General features: G+C 40.3%; 1 protein-coding gene across 4 annotated transcripts in view; it reads right to left on the reverse strand.

The window, feature by feature from the left end:
* Positions 1–3,199: 3,199 nt before the first annotated feature.
* The window catches only part of PCDH19 (protocadherin 19), a 97,282-nt gene continuing 79,754 nt past the window's right edge, over positions 3,200–20,727 (reverse strand). For all 4 annotated transcript variants that reach the window (XM_058536313.1, XM_058536312.1, XM_058536311.1 and 1 more), the window contains one exon: positions 3,200–4,174. In XM_058536313.1, the coding sequence (XP_058392296.1) occupies positions 3,585–4,174 (590 nt within the window). In that variant the 3' untranslated portion in view covers positions 3,200–3,584. The remainder of the gene's footprint in view (positions 4,175–20,727) is intronic.

Genomic DNA, 20,727 nt, shown 5'->3' on the forward strand with positions numbered 1-20,727 from the left:
TTGATTAATGATGAGTGAGTTACCATGTCAACGAATTAGTTTAAATGGGCACCTTAGGTGCAATTAGCTCTATTAGTCAGGTTTACCTAGCAGTGATACTCAAAGTGTGGTCCCTGGGCCAGCTGCATCAGCATCACCTGGGAATTTTTAAATAGGCAAAGAAAGCAAACGGGCCACACCCCAAACCTGCTGAATCAGAAACTCTAAGTGTGGGGTCCGTCAACCTCTGCTTTAGCAAGCCCTCAACCTTTAGTGAGCATCTGATCCATACGGATTGCTAGGCCCCACTCCCAGAGTTTCTGCTTCAGTTCATCTGAGGATAGAGAATACCATTTCTAACAAGTTCCCAAGTGATGTTGTTGCTGCTGGTCCAGGGACTACACTTTGAGAACCACTGCCCTTCAGGAACTGCAGGATCCCTTGGCCCATTACCTATTTGGGCAATAAGGTGGGCCATAATTTACTCTACTGGCTTTAAGAGGATCAAAGGGATGGTAAGTCTCATTCTGAACCGGTCCAAAGATTAGTCAGTATAGACAAAAGAAAAAAGAGATTCCACATACTATGGCTCTCTTCTTCCTATTCTTTGTATATAGTATATTCCCATATTTGAGAAAAAGCAATCAATCAATGCAAACTAAACACTTTTATTGCATGAAGAAGTTTACCTGCCCAGGGATGTTCCCGAAGCAGTTGTTAGTAAAGCAAGTCATGCCTCAACACCACTCCTTCCCAAAAGGGACATCAGAGTAAATGGAATAGAACTCCCTAGGATTTAGGGACTGAAATTACTCTCTCATATTTAAATGTGTAACATATTTAGAGAGGGAAAAGAAAGAATATTTGGCCCTCTGACCTTTGTGGCTTTTCATCAGATGTGTTGAAGAGGGGAAAAACATGAGCCAAAGGGAAATTTAGGATCCTTGCACAAAATTCCTATTTGCAGGCATAGCCTGCTTATAAAACGAGCTTACAAAGCCCTCCTAGGATGCACTTGTGCTTCTGGGAGGATGTACACATCAGACAATTGTAGAGAAAAAAAAGATATTTTCTTAATGAGGGTAATTCTCTGAACATGCTCAATAAAGGTTTTAGAAGCCAAAAAGTCTCTGACTGCCACTGAGAACAAAGTATTTTGATAGGAAAAAAGGATTGGTCTACAGCTTGAAACGGAATTCTGAAGAAAAAAAAATTGGAGGGAAAAAAAACAAGAGAAAAGCAAAATCAATGCCAGTCCTACTCTAACCACATAACATTTAATGTTCCCACTGGCCACAATCTTTTCAGCTCCCTCATCCCACTGAGCATAGTAAGAAATACACCTGTACCACCTTGAGGCGGTAGCTAACAACATAATATCGGGATGGATCAGGTGAGGAACAGTCTAAATTCTACAGGCAGCCATCATAATTTAAATGGAAAAAATTTAATTTTTAATGTGTTAATCAAATAGTCACTTGCAAACAGAAATAAATACTTAATTCAAAATCTACTACTAAAATGAAATGAATCAAAGGGGAAAAAAGAGTGTATGAGAGACAATAAAATGAGCCAAAACGAAGATGTTATGGTAATTGGTCTCTAATGGTGTCAGTTTCAGAAGGAAATTTGCAGCCACACCAATATTTTGCATGAGGTAGTATTCAGCACTGAATAAGAAATAAGGATGGATTTGTAGCTTCATTATAGGTTCTTTTTCAGAGATATTCTCCCCTACCTAACCCCATCCCCACTGCCTTACCCACCCCTCTCCCTCAAAACCCTCTCCCCCCATAAAAGAAAATATTCCTAGTAATGTATAAAGCCAGGAACTCAGCAAAAATAACTAAAACATGTAAAAGAGCTGACATCTACCTAAACTTAAGAAAATAAATCCTCTTTTGCATTCTAGTGCTCTAACCTCTAAGCCTTTTTTCTGGGTACTCTTGAATTTCAAAAAATGAAACAAATGAGAACAGAACCACAAAACTTGTTTCTCTAGAAACAACTCTTTTAAAGACCAAGGCAGAGAAAAGGTGACATATTTATTTTTAAACAACGAACTCTTAGGCCGAAAGAATACTATGTTGGCTAGTGAATATTAATAGACAGTTAATAAATGGGGTAGTTGGAGGAATGTTAAACAAAAAGAGAATGTGCGTAACAAACTTGTTAATAAAAAAAGGTGTATTCCTAGCCTACAGCAAAGAGTTAGCTAAATCTAAGGGATTTTTATGTTAATAGTTTCCTGTTCACATTTTTAATTTAAAAAAATATTAGTCATAAAAACACCAGTTCAAGTGTCCAAGTGTCTCCATTTAGAAGGCACGGAAATTAGATTAATGATGCTGTTACCTGTTACCTGTCTTTTCCTAAATGTACACTTTGTACTGCTTACTCTATCCCTATTTATAATCCTACGATACAGAACAACATGGAGTTCTCAGTTCCAGCCCATGACGTGCTTTGCAGTCTAATTCTAATCGTGATTGGGAAACACTGAATCAGGAAGTGTGTGTCTGAAAAGATGCTAATTTAGATCCCAAAATAGATTCAGTCTTTTTGAGTTTTGATGATTGGAAACAGGGAATTTCTAAGCCTGGAAACTGATAACTTCAGGAGCAACTTTCCTGTTCAGGGCCTGAAAATTAGAAAAATCGATCTCATAAAACTTTCAGCACAGTATTTCTGATAACTTCAAATTAAACAGCAGAATATCCAAAAATGACTTTCTGCAATGATCTATCACAGATCTGGGCAGAAGACTGAAAGGCAGGAAAAACACTCTGCAAGATGGTCAGTAATCACTACTGGGTATCCTCCATGAGTGAGTATCCTCCAAGTACTCAATCTATATGTGTGGTGTTGCTCATTCACTTGCTGTCTCAGTTGTTTGCGCTTTGTTTTTGTCTGTAGTTTTTTTTTTTTTTTTAAGAAAAAAACACCAACCTCTAAAAGCCTTTTGCCATCACCACACACGTAGAAATTTGCAATATCAAATACAACAACAGCACAGCTAGCAAAAGGGTTCTTAAAGCAGGGGTGTCCACAACAAAGTAGCGGCATTGGAAAGTACTTGAGCTTTAGAAACAACCTTTTGGGGGCTTGATTTCACATCACTGAATCAATGAATAGTACACAATAAATGACCATTAACTTGTCTACACTACAAAACAGTGGCGAGCTTATTAAAGGTGTCCAGAGCTTTTTTTTGTTTTTGTTTTTGTTTTTGTTTTTGTTTGCTTTTTTAAGGTAATCCTCCACAAACAATGGTAATTTATATTATCTTTTTGACATAGAAAAATATATAAATTCAAACACTTAATACATAATACTTTTCACAACTGAATTTGTCTCTGTTTCCTCAATATCAAGGCCCCATGAACAACTCAAGCCAAAGCTAATTTGCTCCAACTGAACACCCCCACTGCCTGTTGAAACGAGAGGGATTGTCACAGAATGATAGTCATTTATAAACAATACATTTAGGGAAAGCTCTGAAATACAGCCGCTCAAGAACCAACCATTGGCAAGCAATTAAAACTATCAGCTCCTGCTCCTCCACTAGCCAGCATGGTTTCTCTCTCTTCTTCCTCGAGACCAGTTTAGAGAACAATATCCTTCAGACGCTTCACGCCAGGAGACTCTTTGTCGCGACCCTCCTTCAGAATGGGGTTGACCTCATGCATGACTTTCTCACTGTCAGCTCCACGGGGCTCAGCTTCAGAGGGACGAGAAGGGCCATTGTTGACATACTGCTCCAGATCGCGGGCCGGGGGTGCCAGGGCAACGGTATAAGACACGGAAGGCTTAGTGGGCAGAGGGCTCTTGAGGTGCAGGGGGGAGGTGACAGGGCTAATAGCCTCACAGCCATTGCCCGCCTCCCGGATAGCGCCGTTGACCTTGGGGCTGCAGATGGTCACATCAACAGTCCTCCTGCCTTTCAGGGTGGGCCTCTCCTCAGCCGGGTGGTCGCTGATATCTTTTCCAAAAGTTGCGAAAGTCCGCTTGGTAGGGCCGCAGTCGTCATAAGCCTCAACATCAGCAGCAGTAGCTTCAATGGACAGGGCGATGATGTTCCTCACATGCTCAGGGGACTTGGAGCGGGTGGGCATGGGGTTCCGGGGCATCCAGCACCTGTCAGAGTGGCCAAGAATCCGGCATTCTTCCCTGCAATGAAATCCTTCATTCTGATCTGTTTGGAGAAAATAAAATGTCAATTTCATCAGCTTTTCCCAGGAATCATTGCTACTCCCCAGTGTTCTGGTTTCTTAGGTACCCAAAGGCCCTTCTGGGAAATGGCACTTTTAGATAGTCCTTTATTGCCTTTTGGGACAAGTGTGAAGAATTGGATTTTTATAAGGCTGTAGATCTCCCCCTGTATACTCCTCCCCTTTTTTTTGTTATTATTTTTATTGCTGTTCCCACTGCTGACAAAACTAAAGACCTAAAGGGAAACACGTTATGATGAAAAAATATATTTAAAAAGCAGTTTATCCTGAGCGTCAAGGTGCTGAGAGTCAGCATCTTTATCAACAACTCCTGCTAAAAATCAACTGTACTTGAAACTGGTTCCAGCAGAAGAGGAAGTGGAGGCAGAGCAGGGAATCCAACAGTCAGTATATTTGAGAAATCTTGGCCATATTTTTGAACAACAGCACTGCCAACCATGTTTCCACTCTACCTGTCAATGATAACAGTGCATAATTTTAGATTGGTATCATGCTCTGTTTGAAAACCTAATCACATCACTTCTTTTTTATCGCCAGTCCCACCAGCCAATCTCCTCACTAAGCCATTTACATGACTTGATTTCCCATCAGAAGGAATATACTGAGATCTCTTCCTTCCATCTGACCCATAAGCTTCAATTGGCCCTATGCACACATCTATCATAGGTTAAACATCATTTAATCATACCCAACTAGCCATCCCTCCTTATCTTCCTTATCTGCAATTTTATTAGGGTCATATCTTAGAATAAAGAAATCTTTCATAAGATTACTCTAACCCTGTCATAGAATATCTCAGCAGTTAGAATTCATAATTATTGGTGAGGTATGTTTTTCTCTTTTCACATCAGGTTCACTTAGAGTTAAGGCTTTAAGTTGGCTCTCAGAGAGGCTTTCTGCATGAGCTTCACCAAAGCATGGACCCAGGGTTAACTTCTGCCTGTCCATTGACAAACTGTTAATCTCAATGTCTGGTTTATAGCCCTAGTTTTCCAGATCCATTTATATTTATATTACATTCTTGCATGAGGATGACAATGAAAATTTTCATCACAGTGTACCAAAATATGAGCAGTTCAACATATATAGAAAACCTTGGGGCAGGATTGGAAGAGGTGGGGAGACAAGGAGAGATTGCAAAGACAAAAAACACATGCCCAAAAAACGTTGAAAATATATGCTGTGACTGCTTTTTTGCGGGGGAAAGAAATCTGCAATTCAGGATCTTGCCTGATATTCGCCTATGTATAAGACACTTTCCTTACACACTTATATTTCTATTTTTTTGTTTGTTTCTTGATTGTTTTTAAAGAGTAAATGGCATAGCAAAGAGGCACTTCTCTGTCTCATTCATCAAAGGTTATTTTGATAAACAGGCACATGGGAGGGGGCTCAAGAAATAATGGTTGAATTGGGTGTATACTTCATCATTGAGAGAAAAGGCATTGGAGGCAGCCAAATGTCAAGGCCTAATCCAGGCGGAGTCCAGATTTCAACACAACTCTGGGACTGGCCTTTGACCTAGTTTAAACTACTGAAAAGCCAACAGAAGGTAAGAACGTCTTCAGTGTACCTGGACACAATTGGCCAATTTATCTTTAAGATGGCCATTTTAAGCCCCCTTTCAGTGCTAGAAAATGAAACATTCAGAATGTTGCAGAGTTGAAACCAAATAACAAATGAGCATTATCACCAAGATAAGTGCCTTCCGCATAGATGAGACAATGCTTCTGCAAACTCCAGCACAGTTCCATATCAGGGTTGCATGGTCACCTCTGCAAAATGAAGGGTTTCTCAAAGTCCTTTCTCTGCCTCTTCCCTGCAAATTCTCAGTGCTGTCATCTGATAGCCTATCATCATTCAAAATGCCTATGTTCCTAGGAGGCAGGAAGTATGAAAGTAAGAGAAACATGTTGGGACATACTTGGGACACACTTACTTTGTGTAGACCCAAACATTATGAGTGGAAGAGTCTACGGCTGATCCACCCACAATCAGTTTCATCCAAATCTAGTGCTTTCCCCAGGAGGCCCCAGGATTCCTCCAGTAGGACAGAATTCACACCTTCAGAGTTTCCCAAAAAGATATTTATTCCTCTCCATCCCCTCTGAGGCCCATCTCATAATTTTCCAAATAATAGCTCTAAAGAATCAGTGTGAGTGTTTGTTTGGGGATGGAGAGTAAGGAGGTGCAAGTAAGGGTACAGTCCAATACTTAACTTCTATTTCTATAAATTCTGAGTAAGAGTCCCCCAGAAGTCAGCAAAAAAAAAAAAAACTGTCTAGAAGGCTGTGGGATCCCTGTCTTTTTTGTCCCAACTTAGGGCACAAAGGCATAGAGGCCTTTGAGCCTGGAACCATGGACATGTGACCAGCTATGAAGAGGAAATCCCAGCTAACCTTCAGATTGATATTACAGGCTGCTTGCTCACACTCCTAAAGCAGAACAGTGGTGAACTACAGTCTAGTAGAATCTTCCCAATGGGCTCAACATAAAGCTCTCATTTCTTCTAAGTGTTTAGTATCAAGTGGCTATCTTCAAATTTGGAGATGCAGTTTTATCTTCAATACAATTCAGTAGGAGAATGCCATCCATGTATCACCCTGAATCCAAGTACAGTGCTCCTTCCCTATAGTAGGCTGCGTTAAATGAACAGCATGAGGAGACCTGGATCTCCAGCACATGCAGAGGGGGAGCAGAGACCCCAGAGACAGATACCTCTAAGATCTTATAAATCTAGGAAGACCAGAGCAAGAAACTCAGTCTTCTCAGAAGCTTCTCTGCAAAGACAGTACTTGCTTTCAGCTTACCCACTGCCTAAGTGAATAAATCACTCTCTGGGAAGAGGAAAAGGTAAACTCACTTAGCGCCCCCGGGAATGCAATCAGTCTAAGCCTACCCACCAATCTCACTAAGCCTACCTCAGCCCTATATGAGAGAGAATAATATGCAGTTTTCTTGGATTAATTATGTGAACTTATTATGTGCACTGCTCTTACCTCATGCAAGTAAAGACTGGAATCTAAGAGACTCATTTACTCACAATGTCTCACCCCTGGCTTAGATCTGATATCTTTATTTCCTTAAATCCCTACCAAGGGCAGTGACTTGCTGCTTATCATTTTTGGTATGAAACAACACTTGGTGACATTTGTGTCAACACAATTAAAACAAAATCTAACCTAGCTGTAGTGTTTATAGCCATATGAAATATGAAAAAGAACATGGTGAATATGGACAGGCAGGAAGAATGTCTTCCCAGCCCCAGGTCACCTACATTCATAAATGTACTTCAGATGAATTACCTTTCAAAAACAAAAACTTCAGTTTAGTAAGAAAATTAAGTGTGTATTAAATGTGAGAAAGTCACAATACGAATCCCCTTGAGAATAGCAATGAAGATAGACCAGATATAAAAAATGCAAATGGACTACTTCTGGAATTTCAAAGGACTGGTAGAGATTATGTGCCTGCCATCATGTAGTATTGTGGCTGGGGATGGAGGTATGAGACTAGAGAGGAATCACTTTGTATCATCACAAATTAACTGTCAATATGCTCGCTCCAGCTGAAACAGAGGTAGGCTAACAATTCACTAATTCCCTGCTAAGCTTCTTGTGAGCCTATTTGTGACTCTATACCTTGCTACATCTTTCTCTGAAAGTAATGACCTGAGCCTAGGCAAAGCAAAATGTAAGACTCTAAAATCCACACATACCCAGCAGTGGAATAGCTGGATCATATGGTAGTTCTATCCTTGATTTTTTGAGGGTACCTGAAATTTTTACAATGTTATAAACCAATGTTACTGCAATAAACAAAAAATTAAAAAAAAATAAAATAAAATAAAATCCACACATAGTGGTGATGGATTGTAACTAGTATTTGGGTGGTGAACATGATGTAATCTATGCAGAAATAGAAGTATAATGATGTACACCTGAAATTTATACAATGTTATAAACCAATGTTATCTCAATAAAAAAATAATAATAAAATAAAATCCACACATAGTTGTAGAAATTCAAACACATTACCATGTACAGATGAATGAGGGCGAGAGTCTTTAATTCAAATGTACACATGTTTAGGGGTCAATGATGAATTTGCAAATTGATCTTCCCTGCTTCCGAACTTGTCTCTAGGATTTGCAAAAAAATGAATGAATGAAGAGAATGCATAAGTTTGGAAGAGGGACACAAATATTGAGGCCATAGAACGCCTTAGTTCAAAATAGATCAGATTATTTTAGACAACAAATAAAAAATACAGAGAAAAAATAAAGCTTCTTCAATCTAGGTAGTAATAAAAATTTTGGGGGTCACAATTTGTCATTAGGGATCTTGGTGAGAGAATCTCAAAACCTCTGGCAAAAAAAAAAATTAAATCTTAAATAAAAGCATCAGTCTTGCAAAAGCATGGGAGGCATATGAAGCAGCAATGACTCAGCCATGATGGATAAGGAAGTAATTCAAATAGAAAAAGAACAGAATATGTTATTTTGCGCAGATAATAGCAAAACCTTTTGCAGCAATTACTCCCTTCCTCAGGACGTGAAACTGCTGTCTCTTCAGATGTGGGTAAACAAAGTGCTTCCACACTAGAAAGAGCCTACCCATGGTCCCAACAAAAGTAAAAAAAGAACATGATGAAAACACCATCTCAGGCTCTGCTAAACTTTCAAAGTTGTGGTGGACTAGAAGTGCTGAGAGGCTCTGTTGGGTTTGTATACATGTCCAGCCACAATGGATGTGTTCAATAATGCTGGCAGTTCTTTACCGTGATGCAGAGTTTGGGTGTATTAACTCAAAGATCCCAATGATCAGAGACACAACTCCAACACTAAAATAGTTCAAGGTAACAGTTACAAAAGCAATGTGTTAGCTCCTCAAAAGTGATTTGCTATCAATGAGGCAGAAAGGGAAAGTTAAAGTGAGTTCCAGTTCCCGAGAGCTCAAGTAGTTAGCTACTTCTAAGTAGTGGTAGTAACATAACCCACAAGCAAGTGATGTGTAAATCAGAAAAGCTTCCTGGATTGTACTCATATACATCCACTTAGCTTAATCTGCATCACCCTATGAACAAAATAATCTATGACCAAAGGAGGGCCAATTTTTGTGAGATATAATGGAAGAGATTGTGGCAATAATTATGAAGAGGTTAAGTACTGTTAAAATTGGTCATGTGCACCTAATCAAGAAAACATAATTGTTGAGAATTGTCCCCTCTTGACTTACCTAATTCCTATTCATCTGAAGCAGACATAACAAACTGCCTACCAAATATTCATATCTATTTTTCATATTTAGAAACAGACCCCACTTCTGTCAGCGCTGGCAACGTGCCAGCTAAAAATCTACATTTCCTGGCCTCCCTTGTAGATAGCAGTGGCCATGTAACTAAGACTGGGCCAATTTTTAGGGAGGCAGGATGTCAAGAAAACTCCTTAAAAGGGGAGAGCTGACTAAGCATGGAGATCCTTTTGTCCTTATTCCTTCCTGCTTTGTCCTGTCTAAAATGGAGACATAATGGCTGGAGCTACAGCATCCATCTTACTACCATGAGACAACTCTGAGGATGGAATCCATGTGCCTATGGATGGTGGAATAGAAAGATATAAGGACTTTGGGATGTTGAAGATATTGTAGACTCACCTCACTAGACTTGAACTTCTTTTATATAAGAAGAAAAATAAGCCTCCCTCTTGTTTAAGCCACTGATTTATCTTCTTTAGTGGGGGAGGGGGAGTCTTTATTACCAGCAGTTAAACATTATTCATAACTGATACATTATCTCTGAAGTTTCAACTTAAATTTAACTTCCTCAGGGAATCTTTCCCTGATTCCTTAGACTAAGGTAGGTCCCATACTACCTCCTTTTATAGCACTCATCATATTTGTAATTATTCGTTTAATACTTATATTCAATGCTAGTTTGCAAACTCTAAATGAGCAAAGATTATATATGTTTTGTTTCCTCCCATACCCACAAAAGTTAGCAAAGGGCCCAGCACAGAGCAGGTACTCAATAACAGTTTAATTGGACTGAATGAAAAAGAAAGAGTGACAGCAACAGAACAAAGAATCTTGATCAACACGTCAGATACTGTGCCTGATACAACTACTAAAAGTGGAAATAACTACTCTATTTAGTACAAACACTACGGAAACCTACAAAGAAAACTATGTAGCTTTGTCAGAGGCAATAAAGTAAATGTAGCACTGGAGAAACATTACAGTCAAGTGTCATCTTAGCCTCTGTGTGGTTTCCTGAACACTATATGCAGATCTTGAAGAGATCCATTATGCTTTGATGTCCAGTTGAAAATACACTTGCCATGTACCTTGGAGTTTTCAATTCTAACAATAGTTAATGGGACCTGTACTATGATAAGTTAACAACACAATAAGCAGAAGTGTCTATGTCATGAAATGAATGTGTTGTTCAAATATCAAGAATTGTTCCTTGGCATCAGATACGATTGTTGTTAATTCCTATGAAATATAAGCCAAAAATGGGACCTATGGTGAGCCTTTTAGACCCACTGCAGATGCTGACTCTTTCTGGCAAAATTAATTAAAATACACACGGCAAAACTAATGCTCCAGTCAAATATGCCAGGGAATTACCGAAGGAAAGCTTTTTCCTGGAAAGAGTTCTTAAAAGCAGTTTATGGCCTGCAAAGAGTCAGGAGAAAGAACATCCGTCCTATATCTGTAACTTAACAAGGCAAGCAGAGTAGCAATGGGCTCAGCGGAAAAGGGAGAAAGAAAAGAAGGAAGAAAGGGAAGGAAGGAGGGAGGGAGAGAGGCTGGAAGAGAGGAAGGAAAGAGAGCAGAAAACACTATCTAGGCTTTAGACATTCCATCTTGGTTTTGATCTGATTGACATCTTAAGAACTGGGCTTCTTTTGGGTGTTTAGATACCATTTGAGCATCTAGCAAAAATTCGATAAAGGCTTAAGACTTTGCAAAATGACAACTTCCCAGAGCCTTCCCAGGCTGTAATTCTGGGAGGAGTTCACACTCACTTCCTAAAGGACCCATAATCTTGGCAAGAAAAGATGGACCTCCATCTATAAACTATTCAAGGGCACATCAGTGAAGGAGACATTTCTAGAGACTCATGAACCGATGACACCAAGCTATCCTGTGGCCACTCTAGTGTGACAAGAAGTAAATCACAAATTACACAAAAACAGCTACTTGTCTCTTTCTCATTCCCTTCTTCTCTTTCTTTCAGCATTTTCCACCATTTTGGTTCCTTAGTAATGCTTTATTTTTGTTCTCCTGTTCCTTAGCCTTCTGCTTGTTAGCAGCCCTTCCTACAGCACTATGGCCTGACAGACAACAGGCAGAAGGGGTAGGATACCAGAACTGTGACTGGTATTTGAAACACCTATGTGGTATTATTTGACAGATGCCAAAGAAGAGCTATCCAAACACCAGCCCTTGTGACATGGAGAGAAACTGCCACATTTTTCATTCATCTGAGCACAGGCATTAAAGGTCCCTGTTAAAATAAGAGGGCCCACTACCAAATTGAGATTATCAGATTTTCTTTGGTCATATAGCAAAGCCCTGGGTGAAGGGGACCCAGGATAGGAGAGTTTTTATGGGGTAAGAAAGGCTAGAAATGTCTAGAGGTGGAGATACCACAGGAAGGGCAAGGCAGGGGATAGGGTACAGGAACAAAGTTCCTGAGACTGGCAAAGGGATGTTGCCAAAAGAGAGAAGATACGCAGAGAGAAAAGCCAGCCCTGATTAGCATTGGCTTGGCATTTTCAAGATGGCTAACTGGTTAAACAGCAGGAATTCTGTAAAGTTTAGTTTTAGCTTGAGACAGAGACGATGGCTGAAAAGACTGATGAACCCCAACCTTGTCCTAGACCATTTGACAGATCAGCATCAGTTAGCAAGTGCCACCCAATATTTGGCCTCTCTGATGCCAAATGGCACACACATAAGCTTCTCCCCTCATTCACAGTCTATACACCTGAAATTCAACTGACTCTCGGTACAACATGAAAATAGATTAAAAAGATGTCCCTTTCAGAATTCAAAGCAATTGAAGTATCTTCAAGGGAATCTTCAGTGCTGAGCTAGTCGAAGAGACAAAGTTAAAACATATTGAAGTATAAGTGCTTGAGAATTTAATATTTATGATAGATGATAGTTTGGCATGTACAGTCATACAATCGAAGTTGCAATTTGGGCAATCACAATAGTTCCTGGAGTTTTCATTTTTATGTTGGGGCTCGATTTAACTCAGTCCATAAAGAGATTTCAAGATGTATAGAAGTATAAATCATTTGTGCTGTTGCATGGGGAGCAAGGAAATGAAGCAGAAGGCTGCCTGGAAAATTGAGACTGAGAAATAAGAGGTGCTGCCAGTGACTGAGATAAGCAGAGATTGACTAGACGGGAATCTTTCTGTTTTGGCTTCTATGGTGGAGAAAATTATCTGACAAAGTGCTGAACTTCGTCTAGGTGTTTAGAAACCATTTGAAAAAGCATCTTCACAAGGAAAATATTAGGTGTCACAGAAGGCCATTGAACTATTCCCCAAACGGAGGAACACTGAGATACTGAAACTTTGAGCAAAGTGGGACCATTTTCAGAAGTTTCATTATAAGATGTCCACAGAATTAAAGCCCTTAACCTATATCCGTTGGACAGCTATAACACCTAGTCACTTCTGTGAAGAGTTCAAACAGTTGTTTGACTTTGTGTAGAGCAAAAACAGTCAGACTGTTTCACACATTCTACAGGTGTTTATGCTGCTGGGAAGATGGGGCCTTCAGATGATGCTTACAAGCAGCACTGAACCTAAAGTTATCACCAACTTGGATTCACTCTTAGCTGGAAAATAAGGAAATTGCTAACACATCATTAGCTTGAAAAAAAAAACCACTTTTATCCGGGTCATCAGCTTCCGGGTGTTGGACAGAATACGTAGTGAAGATGGCACAAATAAGGCTGGTACAGAAAGCAAGAGGGACAGGGCATGTTAGCCAGGAGAAAAATCTTCCCTTTTTTAATGAAAATTTAATGTTGGAGGAAAAAAAGGCACCCAGCAGCTGGTGTTTCTCTTAACAGGAACTGACACTTCCTTCACTCAAGTCCCAGGACACTCAGTTTGTAGAACAGGCGATGCTATATGTGAGTCAATGAAAAATGTTGCAACTGTAACTTCTAAATTCTTTAAAGATTCTCAACTGCCAAAATGTTCATGTTACTGGGTGGAGAAGCTAAGAAACAACATTAGCAATTCTCCAATCACTTCTTCACATTTGAAAAATAAAATGCTCAGTAAACCAATCACTGTCTCTTGCAATGATTGAAAAAGACAATGTGTGTCATGTCATCAGCTAGGTAGGAATCACTAGAAATAGTCACCAGAAGCAAATAGGAGTGTCAGGGGGATTAATATCTATTAACTACCTAGGTTGGACATTCACTACTAACAAAAACCTCCTGGAAAAGTCTAGCATTATCTTGATGTTGCAGTGTAACTTCAGCAACCATCTGGAATACTGTAATTGCAATAACACTGCTTCTGGGTAGAGCAAACACCACAATCATTTTAAAAAATTCATTTCAAATATCTTCCTGGAAGCTAATAAATTTTATAGCAGCTTCAATCCTTCCTCATTGCAACAAAGAAAAGCTTAGTTCTAGACAAATTAAAAGTAAATTGATTGCCTTAGGGGAATCTATTCAAATATCACTTTTCCATGTTAAAAATCTTTTTTCCTAAAACATTAAAGAGAGAGAGAAAGAGAGGGAGAGACGAGAGAGAGAGAGAAAATGAATCTTGGATGGGGGCGTGAGATGGATGATGGAGATAAAGAGTGTGAAAGGGATAGAAGCCTGTATACGAAAAACACAAGCTATAGCAACAGAGGGAGAGGGAGAGACAACCCAAACCATTAAATCCTTGTTTGCAAAACCAGGTAGAAAGCAACTTAAAATAAGATGCAAATGTGTCACTGGGGTGCAGGCCTAACATTTGTGCTGGAATTTATGAATAATAACTATGAATAATGAATACCAAAATTGAAGGGATCAAACGTCACCTTCTATGTTTACTTGTCATTATCAATCTTTCATGCACAATGCTCAGTTTTAGTCTTTTGCTCTCTTCCTTAGAATTACTTAGAATTATTCTTCTTCCAGTTGTCCATCTAATCATAGTAATAGGAGAAAGCAAGCTGTATTTTTCAGGGTGTTGCCTCAAAAGCAATTAGACAAATTCAGAAGCAAAGCCGATTTATATATTCTTTGAAGAAGCTTAATTATTTGAAGGCACCTTGCACTTGTCCCACTGTTCTTTTTAGGAAAAAAAGTCCTTTATATCTTTAGCACGTGGTGGTTTCAGTATGACCCCCTAGGCTTCAGCTTGTCCAACTCTTCTTTGAAAGAAAGAATGGCTGTTCCATTAGAAGCATCAAGGAAGTCTTGGAATCTCTTTGGGCCACAGCTGTGAGGGCTTTTTCTGAGCTGGCTCAAACTTTGAATATAGGAGTAGCAGAACATAGGAGTGTCTCTCCCTCTCCCTCATTTCAGTTGAGATGACCTGATTTAAGACACTCTGACACAGCTCTAGAAAAATCTATGTAAAGCTGATGCATAATAAGCCTTGATTATAGTCACAAAAAATATCATAGACACACATACACACACTCACCACCACCACCATCAGTCCTCGTCATCCTGTATATTCATTTCCATTCACAAGTTAAAACAATGGAGCATTACATGTCAATTATATCTCAATAAAAGTGGGAAAAAAATCAATGGAACAAATCAAAAGATTACTAAAAACAAGTCTGGTAAATTTAAATGCTCTGTCCATTTAGCACAGATCATGTATCTTTACACCCTTAGAATAGTCTGTTTTTCCAAAACATTGAATCTCCTGAACTCCAATTTTATTGCATTTGCCCCTTGTTGGTTAAAATGCCAATCTTTCATGACTAGGCCTGTGAAACATGGGGCTAATGAAGGAGTGCCATGCTGTGGCTGGAGAAGCCCTGAGGAGTCTAGTTCTATGTTCAGAAAACAAGACAGCACTGGGAGTAGACAATTTGAAGCTTCATTCAAGCCTGCATGATTTCTATTCTCTGAGATTCCAATTTGGCAGTTACAGAGAGGGAGAGTGCAGACTTGTTTAGTATAAGATGTTGGACTCAAGCATAAAAATGTTCTGGGAGTAAATTGAAATTATTAATTAAAGAAAAAACCTGCTTTGGCCCTAGAGCTTTCTTATCCCCTTAATTCCACTTTGCAATCTTTTGTTATTTGCTTCTATCAGTTAGTGAACAGCAAATAATCTGGCTTGTTATTAAAACTGCAGATAAAATAATCAGCTTTGGCAAAATGTAAATGGCACCTAGCTGAAGAGCTAAGGATCATCATCTGCTTATATATTAAGATATGGCACAACTCCTTTATCTATCCTAATAGTCCTGGATTGGGGGCAGTGGGTAGAAAATGGTTGGAAAGGAGAAAAGAGTGGGGCAGATGCAGAATTATATTTTAAAACCTCCTGCTGGTTTCAAAGAGCTCTCTGCTGTTATTAATCTCACACACACACACACACACACACACACACACACACACACACACACATAAACAAAACAGAATTATAATGCTGACATAGCTTCCTGGATAAAATGCTTATCGGACAGTAACAAACAAGGACATTGACGAATAGTTTTATTCTCCTGGGGAATCTTTGTCCCCTTCTTCCAGAGTTTATGCAGACTAAAAAGTTTATACATTTAACACCCTGTTATCTATTCCAATATGGGAGGTCAGCAGTATTTCAACAAAGAAACCACTCATGAGTAATGATTTGACAGAGACAAGAGTGGGAAAACGAACTGTTTGAAATGAGTCTAATTCCTTGTGTGACGGCTAATAAAAAGAAACATCTGAGCACAGTGCTTGAGAAGCATTTCTGTACTGTTCAACAGACTGAAAATAATAGCCTTTTTTCTGGTCTGCATTACCATTAATAACAGCCTTCCCTTCTGGTCATCTGTGTTTACAGAGGGAATAAAGATTGATACAAGAGCTCGCCTGTCTTCTGCACCACCCAACTAGACACAGACTGTCCAGATGATTTTTTTTCTGCACAAACTTTTATTTTTAAAAGTAAAACTAATCAAAGTACCTAACTGTTTCAGAAATTACTTAGGAACTGTGAGGAAGCCAGAGAATTTCCAAGGCAGTTCTCAGAATGGTTGTTTGGAGAGTAAAAGGGGTCGCTCACATCTCACCTTTGTTTAAAGAAGTTCTTGAACTCTCCTGAGAGGAAATCTTCCATCTGTTCTATTTACTTTCTCCTGACCACACCCTGAAGATTGTCCAGGGCAGGGGAATAGTAGATTGAACTAGACAGAATAGTAGATGCAGTAGATAGAATAATCCATGAACTGCAGGTTGTCAGCTCCCCCAGTGCATTTAAGATGGAATTGCCTTGGGCCGGCCCCGTGGCTTGGCGGTTAAGTGCGCGCGCTCCACTGCTGGCGGCCCGGGGTTTCGGATCCCGGGTGCGCACTGACGCACCGCTTCTCTGGCCATGCTGAGGCCGCGTCCCACGTACAGCAACTAGAGGGATGTGCAGCTATGACATACAACTATCTACTGGGGCTTTGGGGGGAAAATAAATAAATAAAATCTTTAAGATGGAATTGCCTTTACAAAATTTCAACATATTCACAGGCATTGCATAAAGGAAGGTTCTCCTGGAATTTAATGGACCTTTTATTCCCACCTATTAATAATAAGTGTCTCCTGAATTAATTCTCATTCCTCTTTTCTCATCTCATCTCTCTCCATTCCATAGTATTCAACAAGTCTGCCAGGCCCAAAACATCCTCTTGTCTTACCATTCTGTTCAGAGAAGTCTTTCTTCCTTGAGCTTTGTAGCCTTTTCTCATCACATCAAATCTTTCTATCTAGAAACCCACACCTCTGTGGAAGCTACAGGGAGGCAATCAGAAACAATAGCAGTGGCCAAGTCTCTGACAGAAAATCCACCAATGTGGAAAAGGTCTGTTCTCTGGGACACTTCCTCCTTCTCACCAAGGAACCTTCAGAGTAAGCCTGCTGGTTCTGTGGGGGGGGGGGTGGGGCCTCTGAATATTAGAAACAGCTGTGTCTGGAATCTCCTTAGCAGGGTATATTACCAGCACCCCTTACAAGAAAAAGTTGAGGAGAGGAAAATTAACTGTACAACCAGAAACATAGTCTACACACCCTCTAAAAGAGCCCACATCTCCTTATCAGGAGAGTGACTGGTTAACATTTATTCTAAAATAAAGTTTAAAAACTTACAATTCCCTAAAATTCCTAAAAGAGTTGCCATGAATTTTATGTCTGCCCAAAAAATCAACAGAGTTAGCTACTCAACTATTTGCCCGTTGGAAACTCACAGTTTAATGTAACACTGGTCCTCTCCTGTCCCTCACGTTAATATCATTGCGCCATCAGCCAAAGCCTGGGGAGGTAAGCTTTATCTTGGTGAAATGGAATCTCTAGTGTCAGATACAGTCAGCCTGACTAATGGGAACTACAGCTTGCTAAAATCTACAGCCCCCCGTCTGTTCCACCCATCAAATATGCTTAGAAGTCCCATGGCACAAGTGCAGCAGTCTGCAGATCCCAATCAACTACCAATAGCTTAAGTGTAAGTGACTGTAGATGAATTACAAGCCAAATGTGTTTCCTTTTTAGTTGTAGGAATTCCAGTGCTATTATGGCACCCATAATGCTCATACCTAATGATTCAGACAAGCATCCAGGAGCTAAGTGTTTTGGTATGCTCTGCACATGCCACAATTACAGCATTCAGCATAGCACTGATAGGCATCCCGGTCTCCAGTTCCAGGAGCACCACATGGACAGTATTGACAGGATTACCCCCACCCAGGTTAAATATGATGGAAGATGTAGGGGTTCCCATATGCCCTGCTGCTAGTCTGGGGGTCTGTTTCTGCCTCTTCAGACTCCCACAGCTACTGAACAAAGGAATGCTTGTGTACACATCATAGCCTAGAAGTCTCTAGTGAGTCTCTTATTTCTCTGACATCCCAATACTGCAACAAATGGCAATTTATTGAATTTTCCTCCCCTATCTATTGTTTTTTTTTTGCTGAGGGAGATTGGCCCTGAGCTAACATCTGTGCCCATCTTCCTCTATTTTGTACGTGGGATGCCGCCACAGTGTAGCTGGATGAGCAGTGCATCGGTCCATGCCCAGGATCCGAACCAGCAAACCCCAGGCCACCAAAGCAGAGCGCGCAAACTTAACCACTACACCACCAGGCCGGCTCCTTCCCTTTTTATTCTTGAATACTTCCCATATGATTCAAACTCAGTGCTCTACCAAACTAGCTCTTCTTCTCAAACCACAGGGTTCCCATCCTATAGAAGAATATTCTGTCTCAGAGACACTGCTTTGAAGTGAGCTGCTCAGGAAAATAGTTTTTCAATAGCCAGCTGTATCAGGAACGAATATAACTGACTAGATTGTCCCTAAATGCAATAGCATTCCAGTGTAACGAAAAGGCAATGATTTATTTTCTTCCTTGATGAGGACCATGTCCTGACAGTCACATCCAGTGGAAAGCCAACTGTCTTTGTGTTAACTATCACTGACCCTACGCCAAGAATAACCTGGAGAATCCAAGGCATGGAAACCTGCTATCTCATCAGAAAGTCCATATCCTGGAGCTCAGGAATATGCATGTTCATGTGCCTCTTTAGAGCTACAGAACAATTATTAGACCCTAGACTCTACTCTACTGGGAGAGCCAACTTTGTACATGATCTACATAATCGTGGGTGGAGGGTGGGGATGGAGGAATTGGATGATCCAAAATATTTGTATTTGTTATGCAGAAACCACATTTCCTTCCACGATAATAGTGCTCATATATTAAAAGTCTTTAGCACTATTGAGCTAGTCATTATTTAAACAAATCTCAAGAACAAAGCTGAGTCCAGATAGAATAAATCAGTCCTTTCCAAACACAATATTTCTCTGCCCTTGCTTCCACTGACCACAGAGAGAATCAAACTGAATGTAAATGCAGCTACAATTTTAATAGATATTTTATTTTTTATTGTCATATTTAATATTTGAGGCTTATTTATTTTGTCCAATGTCTTCCATTTCTTTGTTTCCTAACACCATAACTGGAGCATCTTTGAGGATATGGCTTTCGATTTTCCTAATCCTTGCCTAGTTCTCATCCCCTACTGATAAGAAGCTATTAAGACAATAGAATTAACACCAGCTGCCCCATCTTCACTTCTGACTCTAGGAGCTGAACAAGCTGACCTTACAGGGTGTGGACTGGAGTGAGTGGGAGAATGTCTGGCCCTAGCCCAGCCATGGTGGGCCTCTCCCAAACTGCAATCCTCCTCCATTTGACAATACCTAAGTTCTTCAGTCATGTTTACACAGCTGGAACTGTGCAGACCCTGAAAATCATGCAAAGCACAGACTGGGTAAGACTGCTCCCTGCTTCATTCTGGATTTAATCCTGTTTATCTAAAGAAGAACAAATGAATGTACTAAATTCCTAGTGTTGGGGTAACGGCTACTGGGAAAGACAGAGAAAGCTCCCCTTCCTGAGCAGAGTGTTCGTTACCATGACTGCAGCAACCCACAGGTGTGAAGCTTTCTGTCCACTAGTAAGTAAGCAGCAGCCAATAAAAGCTCAGTCCAGAAGGAAAAGCAGTGATAACAGGAAACAGAACCATCCACCTCAGAAAACAATTAATTGTATTACTACATTGAAAAACTACTTATAGTGAAGAGACTGGCACTACCTCAGTGCAGCAGGGTTTCTAGCCATTCTGGCCCTGGAGAGCATGGGTGAGTCTACTCTCCCCTTCACAGAACCCCCGCCCTGAGTTTGTCATGTTTCTGCTCACCAACACCAAGGAGAGCCCTCCCCGCAGCTCCATCAGCTCCAAAAGTTGGGAAAAGATAGAGTGTAAGCTTGGTCCTAGGCATTTGGTAACCATTCCTGCTGAGGACCTAAGGCCATAGTGATTGGTGAAGAAAATTTTTAACATTGCTAATTTTTTGGGTGCAGAAAAGCAAAGGCAAACCATTCTGATGCAGCACCGCGTCCAGAGGCAAGCTTCTTTCCAGAAAGAATGACGCATACGTAAGTCAGATCTATTGGAGCAACTCAAGACTTAATCTGCTCCTCGCCAAAGGGAAGCTTACTACCCTGCAGCATATCTGCAGCCAGCTCCTCTCAGTGAAGTGTGCATTTGAAAACGGCACCATCCCTCTCCCAGAGGCAGTGCAGCATAGGGTTCAAGACTGTGGGCTCTGGAGCAAGACCGCCTGGTTCAAGCCCCAGCTCTACCACTTAATAGCCCTATCCTATGGAAGTTACTTAAAGTTGTTCTCTGTGCCTTGGGCTTTTTTTCCCATCTGTAAAATAGGAATAATAGCACTGACCTCCTGGGGTTCTTGGGATGGT

This window comes from Diceros bicornis, chromosome X, assembly GCF_020826845.1.
Source record: "Diceros bicornis minor isolate mBicDic1 chromosome X, mDicBic1.mat.cur, whole genome shotgun sequence".
Taxonomy (NCBI): Eukaryota; Metazoa; Chordata; class Mammalia; order Perissodactyla; family Rhinocerotidae; genus Diceros; species Diceros bicornis.